Source organism: Pleuronectes platessa, chromosome 2 (genome assembly GCF_947347685.1).
Source record: "Pleuronectes platessa chromosome 2, fPlePla1.1, whole genome shotgun sequence".
Classification (NCBI taxonomy): domain Eukaryota; kingdom Metazoa; phylum Chordata; class Actinopteri; order Pleuronectiformes; family Pleuronectidae; genus Pleuronectes; species Pleuronectes platessa.
The window spans coordinates 6049046-6066865 of record NC_070627.1 but is presented as its reverse complement, the minus strand read 5'-3'; the positions used below and the strand labels follow the sequence as shown (position 1 = coordinate 6066865).

The 17820-nt window shown below is 44.0% G+C and overlaps 1 protein-coding gene across 1 annotated transcript in view; it reads left to right on the top strand.

Annotated features, from left to right (window-relative positions):
- The window catches only part of LOC128458467 (membrane-associated guanylate kinase, WW and PDZ domain-containing protein 3), a 135724-nt gene that overhangs the window by 92291 nt on the left and 25613 nt on the right, over positions 1-17820 (top strand). The window contains exons 3-6 of the mRNA XM_053443309.1: positions 5498-5617; positions 12138-12344; positions 15491-15659; positions 17571-17650. Coding sequence (XP_053299284.1) covers positions 5498-5617; positions 12138-12344; positions 15491-15659; positions 17571-17650 — 576 coding nt within the window. The remainder of the gene's footprint in view (positions 1-5497; positions 5618-12137; positions 12345-15490; positions 15660-17570; positions 17651-17820) is intronic.

The following is a 17820-nucleotide window of genomic DNA, read 5'->3' as shown; positions in this document are numbered from 1 at the left end:
CCTCCTCCTCCTCCTCCTCCTCCTCCTCCTCTTCCTCCTCCCTCTCTTCCACAGTTTGTTGCTCCTGTATTTTAGGATAAAAGAGCAGAAGTTGTAAATAAGTTGTTGAGTATTTCTTGTTAAATGTTAATAGGTACAGAACGCTGCACATAACAGCGGCACAGTCACCCAGGTGGCAGAGCTCGCCTTTGTCATTTGCCAAAAAACATTTCCCTCTTTTCTTTCTCGCCATTTCGACAGCAAAGCCCTGAGCCGTCTTTATTCATTTTGTTTTTAACCAATATAAAAACTGCACACAAATTCACAATGTTGAATTCATGACCTGCCTTTCCTGACTGAGTAGCTCTGATGTTTCCGTCGTGACATCCTCTCTCAGTCCAGGGGGTTCCAGTAAGTAGATCTCAGCAGAGCACAGGGCCTCAGACGCTGGAGTCCACATTAGTTTCAGCCCAGATCACGAGGACGCACGTGGATTCAGCCTCAGTTCACAGTCCTTTTTAAATTTAAATGAATAGCTTCACATTGTTCAGAAGAGACGTTACTGTCCTCTATAGAAATTAATGTGGTTATGTGCTTATACGTTTTGTAGGAAACATACTTGTGACCAGTTATGTTGTTCATGTGTGTATTCACCAATTTTCAAGTTTCAAAAGTTGATTGTCAAATGCACAACAATAACATGAAGCAGTCGCTGGCAATGAAGTGCTTGGGTCACAGGCTTTCTTATAGCAATGCTCATAATGTTACATGCTAAAAATATTGAATAAAATAATATAAAATAGAATATAAAAAATTTCAAATAGAAAATAAAATAAATATATAAACACCTGACGAAAAAAGAATATAGCAATTATGTGCAATAGTGCAAATATCCTAAGGTGCTGGTTTAGTGACCAATATCCACTTAAAGTGACTACAAACTTAATAATTCATAATAATCCTGAATAATTAATAAAAAAATAATAAAAAAAACATATATGTAATACTGTTATTTTATTTCTGTTTATTAAAAGATTGCACCTGTGATGCAACCCCCTGTTATTGCCTGTTGTAAATAATTAATGAAAAAAATTAAACATAAAATAAACATAATAATAATAATGTTGATGATGATAATAATAATACATAATATTTGTATAGTGCTTTTAACAACACTCAAGACATTTGACATGATTGCAAAAAAACTATAAAAGCAAGTAGCTACAAATATAACATATTCATCATCACAACTATATTACACACATAGTCATAGTCAAACATTAAAAGCAGTTCAGACGAGGTGGGTTTTGAGTTTTGAATGTTATAAAAGTTGAAGGTTCAGTGCAGTGTCTGATTTAGAGGTAAAGACTCTGTCGCCCCAGGTCTGAAAAACCAAAGAAAAACTCTGTGCCGCCATTTTGCTGTTCTGGCGAGTTCATTAGTGGGTATTGGGGCTTCTTGGCAGATTTCAGGTCTGTATAGGACAACAAGCTGTTCCACTCGGTACGCTAAGCCAAGCTAACTGGCTGCTGGCTGAAGCTTCATATTTACTGCTCGGCTATAACACTGGTATTGATCCTCTAATCTAATCTGCCTCCGGGCGAGAGAGCAAGTGTTTCCGAAATATGTCGAACTGGTTTTCCTATAATAACGTGGCTGCACCAAACACTGTGCACGGCCGCCTCTCGTGCACTATTAACCGACCCTGCGTGTGTAAAACTTTGTTCGCTGACAGCAAATCGTTGCTTTCTTTGATAAAGCGTCTCCATATACAAACTCCTCTCTTGTCTGGTTTAATTAACTGCAGTGGATCGACTGCTCTCTCTCAATAAACATGTTTTGTGTAAACGAGCGGTTCTCTGACAGTTCATCTGAAGACATCTCCAACGTGTCATTGTCTGCACTGCAAAGGAAATTACAGGGAGACGCTGCAAAGTTCTGCTTTAAGGGATTTGCTGCTCTCACTCAGCTGCACCCTGAAAGCTCAGCGAGTCCTCATTATATCGTGTGCGACTGATCCACAATCGGAGGCTTATGGTATATATATCGGTGTGACACCCAGGATGATGGCCCAGGGAGATACTTGGCAGGTACATAACTGTGGCTCAAGTAATTGGGCTACAGGGGACATACTTTTTTTTTTATGGACCAGAGCCAACGGCGGCAGGCAGACAGGTTGGTAATGAGAAGCAGCAGCGGGTCTCACACATGATGCAGTGTGAACTGCTTTTGGTAACACAATCTGTGGTATCAAGGCGTTCTGTGGAAGAGCTCTGATGGTTCTTTGGTTTTGTTTTAAACCGATTTTTCCTCCTCTGCTCGGGGTGCAGGGAAACTGTCACAGGCCAATTAGGGAGAAAATATAACGGGCGGAATAACAAAAGGGGAGCGGCAACATAAAGTCACTTAATAGGCCATCGGGCTATCACAGGCTGCAGAGCGGCTTCCCTGCTAATTGGAGCCGACTCTACAAGTGTCAGGAAATCCGATGAGGAGAAGCATTAACGAGTTTCCTCAGATTCCGTCATAGTTGTACCGGAATTCACCATTTAAGGTTGTCTGATGATGTCTGTAATGGTTTCTGTAGAAGACGGCATACTTCTGCCAAGGAGATGGAATCCACACACACACACACACACACACACACACACACACACACACACACACTTTATGAGTATTTCTCAATAGTCCCCTCAGATTCAGTCAAGCTGCACCACATCGCACACTTTCATAGATATTTAAGAGAGATATTTATTCATCAAGAAACGTGAATTACTATTTGCCTGGGAAACTGTCAAAAAAAGGTTGAAAGTGTTAAAGAAAGTTGAAATTATTATGATGTAATGAGTTTCCTCTGCATCCTCCCAACAAGTTTGAGTTGTTTTTGTGTATTTTTGCTTACAAAAAAAACAATAAAACTGTAAAACAAAAGAATAAAACTGATTTGATCTTATTGCCGGATCTGACCCCGGATCTGGATCCGTACCAAAATATAACAGTTTCTACTCTGAGCATTACCACATCCCTCCACCAGGTTTCGTGGTAATCCGTCCAGATGTTTCTTCATAATCTGGCAAGAAAACAATTATGGATGAAACCACAACCTGCTGCTCCCCTGTGATGGATGATGATCAGTTCCCCTCCTCTCGCCCAATATCAGTCGGGTTCAGCTGCAGGATTCACAAAATAGCAAATGGACGTTTGGATGAATGAAGCTGCTGCTGTTCAGACACATTGAGGATCTCATCGCCTGCAGAGGGATTGAATATTTAATCATTAAAGTCTGATCCTGATCCACCATTTGCTTCTGACTGCCTCAGTGGTTAGTGTGGGGTTGGTTCTGTGTGACTGCAGCCTCCTGTGATGATGCTGCTGCTGCTGCTCTGATTTCCTCTGACTTTGAAATAGGGTTGATCTGAGATTTTAAATTGCCTGTTTTTTCTGAATATAAATTACTATTTACGTTAGACCGCTGCAATCGACCGATGGTCTGCCCCGGCTGTTTCAAAGACTTCTTCATGCACTCCCCCCATCCCCCCTCTGTCCTCCCCATGACCCTGAGAACGAGTCACCGGGCCGTGTGAATGGATGTATTTGCTCCATAACCATTGGTGACAGTAAATTTAGGTGACAGAGATTGCTGTGGAATGGGGCTCAGATGATTGGTTCATGCTGTGGACTTTGTTCAGCCTCCCGTGCGACAAACAGCCGCTGTCGGCCCTCCTGTCCGGATGAGGTTATTTCCAGGGAGTTTACAAGTTTGGTGGCGCACCACCTAATTAGCCTCGAGTGCAATCGTGTCACGGCCCTACTTACTTATTCATGGAATCCGGTTTACATAATCCTCATGCTAATGCAATCATTTGGTGTCCATTTGTGTGCCTGGTGGATATTCATCCTGGGAGGAAGAGAACTCCCATCAGCGTTGAAATAGACTGTGGCTTCACCGCAGGAGCAGAATCTGCACTCAGATCAGCCTCGTGTCATTTGCATTGACTCTCCGCTCCATGGGCCTGAGTGAAACTCATCCGCACCGGGAGGCTGCACAACACGTCGCGTTCATCGCCTCTCATAACCCGGATTCACCTCAACAGTTTTTCTTCATTTGATCTGTTGCCATCCAGAACATCGCAATTATAACTTTTTAATGCAGTTACTCGTATGGAAGAAATTAATTACCCCCCCTCTGCAAGCCGATTTCAATTATTCATGATTCACAGGATGGCACCAAGTTCTTTTTTGGGGGGTTTTGTCCCAAAGATTTAACATCCACAAATTCTGTCTTGCACAGAGAGAGATTATAAAGACGTTGTTATAAAGTGAATCCTCTGCGTCAGTGTCAAACTTTATCTGTACAGCACCTGTCGCACAAGTTAGTGGATTTCAAAGTGCTTCACAATTGACTGATGAGTCAAGAAAAGACAAAACTGATAGAAATGGAGACAATTAGATTCGATAAAATAGATTTCAAAAGTTTTACAAACAAATCAAAACAATACAAATTCAAATAAATATTTATAGACTGATAAAATGGAATGAAATTTCAAACTAAGATGCAAAAATAAACATATTTATTTAATCCAAAGCCAGGCTAAAAATATTTTTATTGAAAGGTTTCAACACTTCCAGCTGCTCTTCAGGTGGAATTTTCCAATGCTAACAAATCTAATCTTTTTTTTATGTTAACCTATGCTGTTATGCTTTTGGGACGAATAATGTACGATGAAAGAAAAACACGTTTTTCCTTCCACTGTTTGTGTAGTTCACTCGAAGTGGGTCGCGATTCTTCCTCGTTAACTGATGTTTAACATGAATCAAACTTTAATATATTACTACATTCTAGAACATGATTTATGTCCCTTAGTCAGATGGCATAGATTTTTATCGGCACTGTTCCCATGATCCTTCGCTGCTTCATGACACCATCAAACTAGCTATTTGTCATTGTTCGGATTGAGAGACCCCTAGTGGCCAAAATTATATATTCTACGTTTAAAGATTTGACTCAAACTAGTGAAGTCAAACTTCAGCAGTCTAACTTTTTATATCACACATCACCAGTTTAATGGTTGTATTTTTGTTTTTTGTTCCAAGATTTGGGATTAGAATTAACTGTATTGTTCCACAGTGGGAAATTTGTCTTGGGCTCTTCACCCATGATGCCATAAATAATACAAATGGGCCCACACACCTGCATCATAAAAGATAAATAAATGAGATTCAATCTAAAACGTAATGAAATAAATAAAACACTGGAGCAGCAGCCGGGGTCGCGGCAGAGCGCTGCCACCTGATGTGTGAAAGATGTGAAAAGCCTTGAACCTGTTTGTATCTCACTTGGTGAATTGAGTTTAGAACGGGAGAAAAATCCCTAAAAGCACTGCACAATGTAACGTCATTAGTCTGTTTCCTAACACACAATCTCTAAAGTCTGCTCTCCTGTTCCATCTTTGCACTCAGGCTGCTCATTGGAACACGTGTGTTGATTCATTTTCTTTTCTTTTCTCATTTTGTCCAGGCACCACACGGCTCCCTCGAGATGGGGAGGTGCCCGGCATCGACTACAACTTCATCGACGTGGGAGACTTCCGGATCCTGGAGGAGAGTGGCCTCCTCCTGGAGAGTGGCACCTATGATGGTACCTATCACCTCAGTGTTGATGTTATTAGAAACCCATGTGTGTGTGTGTGTGTGTGTGGCTGCACTCTCTTAACCACATGATTCAGCCTGACAGCTCTGTGTAATGGAGTGAAAGCTCGATATTCAGTCCCCATGACGCGCAGCCTCCCTTTATGAAATGTGACAAGGGGGGGACAAAATGTATTGATCAGTGAAACCTGATTAAAGACTCGTTGGAAGTCACAGTCAGATTAGCAGCTGTGCTCGAGATAAACTCCACTGGTCAGATTCTCCTCTCTGTGTGTAGAATGGGCTGCTGAGAGATTAACATTTTATTTTGAGAAGGGGTGTGGGCATGACTTTTGGAAGAACCCATTTTTGGAATGATCCGGATAAACGGGTGGAACCAGAAGTTTATTTAACATTGCAAAATATAGTTTCAGCTTTATTAGTGACATGAACGTGACGACTATCCTTCTTGTTTTTTTGAACGACCATACACATACACATATTCCACTTTACTTTTTGTGCTGAATATCTTAGAATATAACTCGTGCTGTTGCCCTTTGGGATTTATATCTCATGAAGATATAGTTTTCTAGGGCGATTCAAAATTAGGGTTTTTCAGGTAATCACATTGGTGGGACTTTGAATTATACATTATAACTGAATACCTTAATCTCAGTGTGTACTTTAAAAATACTACATTAATGAGCCCCCGGAGGGAATATGTTTTTTTTTTTTAAAGTGGCTCAAGCCAAGAGTAAAAAATATAAAGAAACCAAGACAATAACAATAAATAGAAATGCTAAATATTGGTAACAGTGATAGTAATACTTTAAAATTCAACAGACAAATGGAGAGTGTACTCATCACTTAAGAAAAAGCTATTGTAAATAATGTATGTGTGAATTCAACACACATGAACACATGTAAAGCGTGTGTTTGCATCGACTCACACACTCACACTTGTTTCCTTGAGTCTGTGTCAGCACCTCTTGGTCCGGTCTTGAGAACAGCCCATAGTAAGTATTCACACTGTACTGTGTGAGCATGCAAGCAGCTGTAGCACCTGATGGTGACCTTATGTAAAACCAGTCAACCTGCTGATCCTGCCGGCTGGCTGCACAGTCACACATCAGGAGGTTCCACTTGTGTTCTTACTCTCAACTCATGCTTTATTCATGGTATAAACCAGCCTCCTCCTTTTCCTCCGCCTCGCTCCTCTCCCAGACACAACAACCGCCAAGAATCGGCTCCGAACAAGGATCCAGACTTGAACTTTTAGAAGCAGTTTAAAGTACAACCGGCCCCTTCCCTCAGCAGTAACCCACTTATCTCGCATAGAGTGAGACGATGCAAGATTCGCTCTCAGCTGTGCTCGGGCTCCCGTTACAGGTGGGATGCTTAATTCACTGTTTTAAATACGAAGAGTAAACACACAGACATTTGTGGACAAGTCGATTTAGAAGAAACGAGTAACTGGCAACTTCTGAAGCTAAAGAACCACGTCAGTTGACAAGGGTTTTGGGTTCTGGCACTAAAATCACTTGTTTAACATCTATTGAAACAGGTTTACCTGACTTCTAAGGATAAAGAGTCAACAACTTGACTCAAAAATCCCAACATCAAGCAAACAGAAAAGCCCAAGACAAAAGAAACAAGCTAATACTCTTACTTACTTGTTCATTAACAACAATGTCCTGGATCCTTTGGCCTCTTTTCGCTCTCTCCTACGATTGAAATAATACAAAATTCACTCTTGTTTTGTTCATTACTCTTTTCTTCTTCTTTGCTTCCTCCAACAATCTCGTCTAAGGTCACTTTGGAGGCTCTGCCGTAACGTCCAAGCTGGGAATGGCAGGCTAGCTGTCTCTGATAGCTGTTAGCTCTGGTTGTTGATGTTTGACTAATGTCGTAACGCAGGTCGTAATGTTCCAGCGCGGTACACAAGTGTTACCTAGTGCTGTTTCAGGCATCCAGGGGGCGCTGTGGAAAAGATAGGCACGCTATTCTCCCTGTAATAAGTTTGTGTACCATCCAAAACTATTTTTAAGCTCTGATTCCAAGGTATGAAAACCCTTTGGTATGTTTGTCAGAAGTAGCTACAGCAGATATCTCCCCTGTAAGAAGTTTACATAATGAGGGATGTTCCAGCTTGGGAAGCAACGGAGCGGCCACATGTTTACAATTTCTTACACCTTGTGCCACAGGGGAACATAAGCCCTGCATTCTGAGGTCCCTGAAACTCAGACAGCCGCAGTGTATTTGTGTCACATGGGGATTGGTCGGAGGATTTCTCTCACTTTGCTCGATGATTATGGCAATAATATGATAAACTTACGGCTCTCTTTAAGCTCATTCTTTCTCCCAGCAAATCCGAGCCGCTGTGAAATGGGAGAGGATTTCTCTAAGTGTTGGAGGGGCGAGCTCTGGTCGTGTGAATGGACCTTCTCTGCGCCGTTCTCCCTTTTCCCTTTCAGCCGCATCTCGCGCTTCCTGTATGATGGAGAATTAAAAGATAAAGTCAAATCCTCATTCAGAGAGAAAGCGCCTTAAGGCTGAGAGCAGCTCTGGGTGTGCACAAGTGTGTTGCTGCCTCTGTGTATCCGTGGAAGCTTTGTGTGTGTGTGTCTGTGCGTGTGTGGGTGTGTGTGTTCACGGGTGATGAAGTGCATATTTTTAAATGAAATGCGATGGGCCTGTTGAGGCAGGTTCCTCCCAACAGTCACTGATCCCTGCGATAAGGTGCCAGTCCTCTTGCCCTCTTCTTTGTTGCACAGTGCCGGTGACATTGGATGCAACACGTGCACAGGAACATGTATGGACACACAACCGTACATCCGCACACACACACAAAATAAAGCCTGCCCTTCCTTGTGTCCTTCGGTGCTCATCTAAGAACAAGAAGATCAAGTTTCAAGAGCTGCCAAGTCGCCCACAAGCTCCTCTGAGCTGCAGCCAGGCAGGATTTATACCTTTTATAGAGAGGTTGACTTTGGGCAGAGAGGAAGAAATGGAGAGAAACCCGAGGAAGAGCATATAACAGAGAGAGAGTGTTGCTATGGATGTTTGCTGAGCTCCTCGGTTCCCAATGGAAACCTCCTTTCCAGAGGAGGCAGGGCTGCCTTGGCTGCACGCAGCTGTGTGGATTAGCTTCTCAAAAGTTGGAAGATTTTAGTCGGCCGTCCCTGTGAGAGAGCTGAGCACTCTGATAGAGCTCCCCCCCTCGCCACTTCCTCAGAAACCCAGTCAGCACTCCAGCGCTCCACGGCTGTACTGTGGCAGCGGGTTGATCTCTCAGCAATACACTGAACTCAGAGAGGAGCTGTGAGTAATCGGATGGAGGAACGGGATTAACTCCGTTGACTTGTGCTTCAAAACGCAGCCTTTTATTTTGTCTTTGAACAACAGGAAAAATAAACAAGGGCAGGCGTCCTCCCGTCCTGGTCACATGACCCGTGTTCCATCTGTGTGGAGCTCATGAATTACCCCTCAGTTTATAAATGCACAGTAAGTGAGATGTGCTTACGGTAGCAAGCTAATGGGATTCTTAGCTAATCATAATGGTCTCTCTAATAGTCCCAAGTGACTTGCCTGAATGCTCATTATGTTAATGCTTCATGTACAGTTTTTCTCTCCTTAAAACATATCTTATGGGCATCATTTGATGCACTGTGTACAGATTCAACTTAAACACTCTCTGTACGACTCTTTACTAAATGATCCTGTCAGTCACGACCCTGTTAGTCTGTCACCTTCACCCAAACACATGCAGACCCAGCCAGGCAGGACTGTGTGTGTGGGGCTCCAGGCTGCTCCATGATTGCTCGGGTACATCCTGGCTGCACCACGGTGGTCCGGAGGGTCCGGGGTTGCCGGCCAAGCAGACATCAGCCATCTGCGCCCGACGCTCAGAGCGACTCTCTCTGGACTTTAGGTCCCTTCTCTGTCTCAGCGCCTCCCGGGTTCAGGTTGGGTCGTTCTTTCACAAGAACTGGAGAGTCCAGGGCAGTGAAGTGCGAGACTGGAGGGACGGCTGCCAGGAACAGGAGATTGCACAGGGACACACACTTCTTCACAAATCGAAGTCTACTTCAACCCTGGTGTTTTTGGACCTGGAGATAATACTGGGTGTGACTGGGAGCGTGTAGGATTCACAGAGTAGTTGTGATGTGTTGATACTGGGCGGATGCAGTCTGCTCACGATCTTGTCAGGATGAAAGAGAGCTTGTGACCTTGAGCAGTGCATGCATAGTGTCCTTGACAGCAGGAGTCCTTTCATTACCGCTCGCTGATTTCACCGCCATGAAATTGCTCGGGCGCACTCTGAAAGAGGGAGGCTCGCTCTTCCTGGCTCATCAACCCCGTGACACGAGAATCGCAAGTAATGTCTGAAAAGCTCCTTCGCTCATCAGCTTACGAGGCTTCCCTCCATTTGTAACGGCAAATGGTGACACACATCTCCGCCGACGCGTTGCTTCCACACACACACACACACACCTCTACATTGGCATCACACATTTATCAGGGGTGTATGTAAGTAATAAATCACAGAGGTATAGCGTCTGGCTGATGAATGTCAACGTGCAGCAGCAGACGGGCATAGATTAGCCAGCAGAGCCAATCTCCCTCTGCTATCGATGGCTGCCCCGTGTTAATGAAGACGTCTCTGACAAATGCGGATGAGTGACGCTTCGTAAACAGTCAAGTCAAGTGACAGGGGGGGGGGAGGGGCAGGCCTTCATCCGGGCCTCCTCCTCCTCCTCCTCAACCTTTCCCGCTGCTTTGAGGAAGATGAGCGTAGCTGCATTAACCCAGTTAGCTGTGCATTGTGTGGTCGTCACGCCCCGAGGAGATGAGGCTGGGCATTGAGATGGGCTCACATACCCCCCCCCCCCCCCAAAAAAAAACAAACAACTGCTGTGGTGTTACTGTATCGTGCCGAAAAGCTTCCGGAATGACTCTGATGTTTCCTCGGAGCCCTCTGTTCTCCCTGGCCTGCGTGCTGTTGTCAGCTTTCCCTCTTTGTGCCGAGCTATAAAAAGATCTGAGCCGATAAATGTTGCTCTTATACAGTCGGAGCATTTGTGATGTGTGCATGTTTCACGCTTTAAGCACATCAAAGGTTTTTCGTAATACCACGGTCCCACAGACAGCTGGGTCCAAAATGAAAAATAAGATCAAGTTTACGGAGGCTAATTAATTTGCTGAAAATTCCCCATTTCCCAGTGGCACCTCTCCCTATTCTTTAATTAATCTAATTATAAAATCGCGGTTTAGCCGAGCACGCTCCAGCTGTTGAGCGCACATCGTAGGAGCCTCGGAAATATGTGACCTTACAAATTAATTGCGAAAACATTCATTTGATATTATTGCCTGAGCACGTCTGACAGAGAGGCATTTAGCAAACAAACAATGGTAACGCACGGTACAGATCTAAATTAGCATGCATATTATATATAATCCTAATGGGGGGTTTATTCTGTGACTAAATTGAGTTTCACATACTGCTCACCAGCCATATATGAATCACTCCATGAGCTAAATGAGCAAATCATTTAACAGACTCTTATACCCACACCCCCTCCTCTTCCTCCCCTCCTCTTCCTCCCCTCATCTCTCTCTCTCTCTCTCTCTCTCTCTACTGTTATCTAACAGAATAATTATCATCTATCGCACAAGGTTTTTTCGTCTTTAGGAGAAAAAGAAAGCAAGCAGAGAGATAGATAATTGCTGTATTCAATGATCAGTGTAATTAGTTGCCGGCTAATTCCAAGCGAAGGGATTTTACTGTTACATGATTCATGACAGGCCTGTGGTGCGGTTATCAATAGAAAACAAAGCAGGGGGGTTAGGAGTCATGGAAATCATGCGGAGGAAGCAGACCGTTGAAACATGTAAAGAGTCAACCATGAGTGTCAGTGTGTCATTTAGAGGATTGAGGGCATTTCTTCAAATATGGTTCAACGGTTCAGTGTAACTCAAGGTGGTCAACTTCCAAAGGTCAAGGTCGCTTTGACCTCACAGACCCCATTTGTTTTGCCGCGTGAACGGGATGTCATGATGTGTCAAGGTCAAATTGGCCTTATAAACCCTTTTAGCCTCAAGAACATATTATTTTAAGAATGCCTCAAGATAATTCTTTCAAATGTCACAAATTCTTTGAACAGATTTGAGTGTCAAATGGTCAAAGTCGTCATGACCCAACAAATCATGTTTTCTGCCTCAAGATGACGAATCTCAAATCTGCCTTTAGGGATTTTCTTCAAATTCTGACCAGTTGTCACTTGATGAACTGATTATAATTCAGTAGTCAAAGGTCAAAGGTTACAGTGACCTCATATGTATCTGGAATGTATGTGGACTGGAATTGCACTATTCGGCGGAGGCATACAACCGCAGGACGGTTATTCTAGTTCTTTCATGATAGATTTCTCTCATGTGCCTCCTCATCCATTAGTGTGTACATTACTTAACGAGTGAGTCTCTCATTCTTTCTATTCTTCTCTTCCTCTCTCCATCTTTTGCTCTCCAAGGTAACTTCTACGGGACCCCCAAACCTCCGGCCGAGCCCAACCTGGTGCAGCCTGACCTGGTGGATCAGGTGCTGTTTGATGAGGACTACGTCGGTGATGTCCCCAGAAAACGCACCACCTCGGTCAGCAAGATGGACCGGAAGGACAGCGCCGTCCCCGAGGAAGAGGACGATGACGAGAGGCCACCGCTAGTCAATGGATTGCCCGGTCAGTAAACGGCTAAATGTCATGTTGAATAACCGGATTTCTTCCTTGCTCTCTTTGTCCTTTGGCTTTGACACGAGGCATTACATTGGGTCACTGTCTGTTTCCCTTGTGAGACATAAAGACTGTCCACAGTTTGATGTGTTTGAGGACACCTTTAGAACTCGGTACATCTCCACACGTAACATAAAAGAGCACTAAAAGATTGTTTCACCTCGACCCTCCGGGCAGATTGATGATCTCTCTTAAACACTTGTACCATCCACTTATCATTTATGTGTCGGTCAAGGTTGTGCTGCTTTCTAGACCCAGATCAAATGTTTTTTTACACTATTATTCTCTATAATGTGCCAGAAGTGGGCGATTTGTTTCATTTGAACATTTATCTTTTGGTGAAAGCTATTTACAAGTCAGTTGAAATTAATTTGCTTCTTGTGCTAAAGATTTGACAGGAGACACTGAAGTGGTTTGACGTGCAATGCCATTAAAAGGACCAGTTCAATATAAATGTCAAAAATAAACCTTTACCAAGAAACCATGATAATAATCTGTAGATTTTTACATAATATGTTTTGTCTCTGATATAGAACAGAGTTTTTTGGTTTGTGGTGCTCCCAGCAGAGGGTTCACATTCCGGTCTGATCCCAAAGAGATCCATGGAAAATCAGTTCTGAAAGGAAGAGCTGAAGAAAATAAACCAGTCCAAGGAGATTGGACCAGGAACCGGACTAACAAGAGAACAACCAATCTGACTCGTTTCTCATTGTTCCCAGTTCACCATAGAAATCACTCACAGGTTGTAGACATGAGACCTGATGCAACACATCAGAACTCTCTCTGACCGAAGCCAATTGAATATAATTTGGATCCCAGGGACTTGTTTATTAAATTGTCAAGTGAAAAAGTCATTTAATATTTGTTGTGAGTCAGACAAAATATTTGTAATAGCACCAGAACTCTTTTTTTGTGGTTGGTCAAGAGAATAAAGCAGCAGATTTGGCAATAACGAAATTATAATATAAAAAATTAATTCTTGCTGTCTTTACATCTGGAACACGCATACACAACTGGAGTTTTCCATCACCTATAACAGAGACTTTTAGAAAGGCGGCTGACCCTGTTTCAGTGTGTCAGACCTTCCACACTGAGGACATGTCACCTCCTGATTGGGTCCTTCCAGTGTTAACCGGACTACATGTGGTGGACGTTCGGTGTGAACGGTTGCACTTCATCATTGGTCGGAGTAAAGAACTTCCTGGTCTTACTTTTCACCGTTGCTGTTCCTCATTTGAAGTGTTTTTCTGCATCTCTGACAACCAGCTTCCTGTTTTCAGCAGCAGGCCCAGCGGTCGTTTGATCTGCACATTCAGTCGTGTTAGTACAGACGGAGAAAAACCTCTGATCTCATCTGGACCCGAGATTCTTTTCATCCTGAAACTAGAATATATTAGTGTCAGGGCAGCGCTTGTTCTCTCCCAGGTGACCGTTTTGACTCACATTTTCCAACGTGATATTTACGCTGTTAAGATACGTTCCACTTGGAATGCTGCTACTGTTACCAGCCGACAGACAGCGGCACAGATCACCTTGAGAAAGTCTGATCCAGGAAGCAGGACACAGTGACTGTGATCAATCAGAACAACTCCCCGACTCTGTGAGGAGCAAATCTGTCCTTAATGCTCACAGGGAGAACGACTGTGCAGCAGAAATAGGCTGAGCCCTGTGCACCATATCTGGGTTTCTTTACAAAGAGAGCGGGGGTGGAATTTTAGGCAACTCGAGGCGGATTCTTTTCCCTTTTTTTTTTTACATAATGAAACAGTGTTTTGACAGTAACGGCTCAGACACTGCTTGCTCAGCTGCACAAAGGATTCGCCGAAATCCAAAGTCTGTTTACCCAACTGCTCTGTCATATTGAAATCAAACAAAACAGACATCCAGGAGTTCTTTTTATGGAAGGAAGCCGGTCACAAATGACTACTCGGCTTCAGCCCACAGCTGTGGCAGGGAAGTCTCAGACCGGCCCTAGATGGACAGGGTTCACGGTCGAATGAGAAAAGAGGTTAATGGAAAATGTGAGCTGGAAGTCTCTAGACTGCGGCGCTCCTCGTCTTTCGTTCAGAGTGTCCTTATCACCCCCCCCCACACACACACACACACACACACACACACACACACCAACCCACCAGCACCAGCCTCCGACCCTCCGCCCACAGTCGCTCTGTAACCCAAGTGTGTCTAACGTGGAGTGGGCCCTCACCCCGCCGTGAACTTTACCGAAGACCTCAGATCTCCTCAAGGCAATGCCCCCGGGCGGCTGCTCCTAGTGTTTACACGGCTGCCGCACGGTGTCTTCAAACAGAACTGTGTGTATTTCCTCTGTGTGTGTTTGTGTCTTCAATTATGGAGAGCGCTGTTTTTTTATCAGAAAAGCAAAGTTAAGGAAAAGAAGGAAAGTGTTTTAAAGACAAATAACCAACAAGTCTATTCTGCCTAGGGATTGCATGCTTTAATTTTTAGCAATTTCATACACAATGTAAAATTCTGGTGAAATGATGTTTAGGAAATGTTTTTTTTCTGCGCAGTGCATGCCATCTTTTGGCTTCGTCCTCTGTGGTGAGGAGGTTAGCTTCACATAAAGAGAAAAGGATGAAAAGCCCTCGTGTTTCATCCCTTTATAACCATCTTCTGAGGGAAGGCATGAAGTGCTAAGTGAATTAGAGGCCTTTGTTGTGCGCTTCTTGTTCGTGGTAGCGCAGCTCCTCATTAAAGGGGAGTGACTACAGACGCAGCTGAATATATTGTATGTGAAAAGCAGCAGTATAATATTATCATAAAGAAACCGCCCCAGGGGCTCGAAAGGCCCTTTCTAATATGAATCCCCGCCTTTATCATCGTAGCCTGCAGGGAATGCTCACACATACGCGTAGGCCAAAGCATTAACACAGTGTGCACATGCAAATGCAAAAACATCCCTCTCGGCGAAGACACACGCAGCATCACACACATGTAAATGCTGTGAGTGTCATCAGCCCTCGCTCCCCTGCAGCGGGTAGGGGGAAGCAGAGGGGCAGAGGTGCTCACATACATGCCTAACCTTCCTCCCCGCTCCACCTCTAATCTGCTCCTCCTCTCTCCTCCTATCGCAGAGCTCAAAGAGAGGGCGGACTGGAGGAAAGCGGTGCCCAGCTACACCCAGTCCAGCAGCTCCATGGACTTCCGCACATGGAGCTCGCTTCCCCGCGATGACAGCCTGGAGCCGCTGCCCCTTAACTGGGAGATGGCTTACACTGAGACCGGCATGGTCTACTTCATAGAGTAAGTGCAACCCGAGGGTCATGTGCTGAAACAAGCAGTTTTGAGAATGAGTTTCTTTATTTAAACGGATTGGATGAAATAAAAAAAGTCCCATTTGTACAAATAGGAGCCATTCAAATAGTAAACTGTGTTTGTTGCTGTTAGAAAACAGAAATTGTCTGCGTAGCCAAACACTATTAAAAATCCGTGAGGTACAACGTTGCACTGGTTGAAAAGTTCCTTCATTACCATGAACATAAAACCATGAAGCGTAAACTGGTCTGCTGCCATAAACCACTGCAATGTATGAATATTTATCTGCAGCCGAAATGCAAATGACTTCATGTCGGGAGTAAAGCTGTTTCAGAAAATTACTTGTATATGTGATTCCTGTATGAATGTGAATGTGGGTGTGTTGCTGCCGGCGTGAACCACTGGGCCCGGAGTCACAGCTCAACTCGGCTGTAACAGAAGCTGTGATTGAGAGGAAGCTGCAGACGTGAGCGTGGACTCCATCTTGATTAGGCGGCAGCAGGTGTAGCACGGTCTACGCTCTGGATGATGAGTGAGGACAATTAGGCCGACTGACGACTTGAGAGTTGCTTATGTTAAGTGTGGCATCTTCCAGCTGCGGTGGGGGTGTGCAGGACGCTGTGATATTAAAAATGAAAGAGACATTTGTATGTCTAGTGTCATACAGCATTGTGTTTACTGTGTTTATCTCCTTTGTGCATAATGAAACGCACATAAATGTTTCTGTCAGCGTCCAATCAGCATCTAATCAGCCCCGACAGTCGGGTTAGGTTTGATCCTGTGTGTTTAATGAAGGGTTCGTGATTTACAAGTCACTTTGTTTCTCAGCAGGGATTTCTGTTCATATAGAGCAGCTTGATTATGTATATATGCCTATGTTTATTCAAGAGGGTTGTCTTACAGTTTGAGAGCAGGACTTGTTGATTTATTAATAGGCCCCTGCTTGTGCTCAGATTTGCTCCGTTTGTGCTCAAATTGCACGCTTGCACTCGGATATTTTGTGGCTTGGACGGATTCCTTGTGCTACAGCTTTGTTAGCTTTACTCACATAAAATTATGGAAATTCGTCCAAGCAGCTAATTATCAGGGTGCAAGTGCACAGTTTGAGCACAAGCAGAGCAAATCGAAGCACAAGCAGGGGCTATTTGAGTGTGAGTGCACATTTTTTTGAGTGTAAGCTTAACACAATCTGACGGTCCTGCTCTCAACCTGAAAGACCAAACCCTTGAATTAAGATAGGGTTAAAAACACATACTCGACAGCAGCACATTCACATCAAATGGAAGGAGAGAGTGAAGTGGGAACAGTAAACACACTCATGCGCTGCTAAAATATTTCTGAGATCCACTTTGAGTGTAAAAATAAACCTCTGAGAATCAGGAAAGTATAAATTATTCCCATTGACGGCCACAGTGGATTTTTATGTCCAGACAACACAGCTTTAAATTCTCAGGGTTTGTTCATAAGAACAAGTTAAGCTCTTGCTATCAACCAATCAATACTCAGCTTTCAGAGCAGAGTAAACAAAGCTCTCCAAGGCCTAGTGGGGTCCAAATGTCTGAGACCACTTTTCCGTTAATGCGACCCCGGGTGAATGTACATGCGTGTGTGTGTGTTTTTGTTTTTAATCATATACGACTCAAAGATTTTCCTGCTGATTACACACCCCAGTTGCCAAACACATTTGATAATAAAGCTGTTTGTCGCGTTTCACATTCAGATGATTTTTTTTCCAGGCCACCTACCCATGAACACTATAACATGACAGCTGAACATGAACCGATGGATCAGATTTTTGATAATGAAGCCAGTTTACATCCTTTGATTTCAAGCAGCACTTTCCCGGCTGGCACAGGTCTCCATTGTTGACGTCTCCTTGCTGCTCTCTATGCTCCACAGTCACAACACCAAGACGACCACGTGGTTGGACCCCCGCTTGGCGAAGAAGGCGAAGCCCCCTGAGAAGTGTGAGGATGGAGGTATGTAGACCGCAGCACTCAGCTCGTCTACTCGAGTGTGCAGCGATTCCATTAACTGCTCCACATGTATTTGCACAGGGGGGGCATGCCTCTCCTGTGTATTTGCTGTGCATTACATGATCCATCACTCCGCGCATTTTCACCCAGTTAATCAAACAACCATTCAGGAT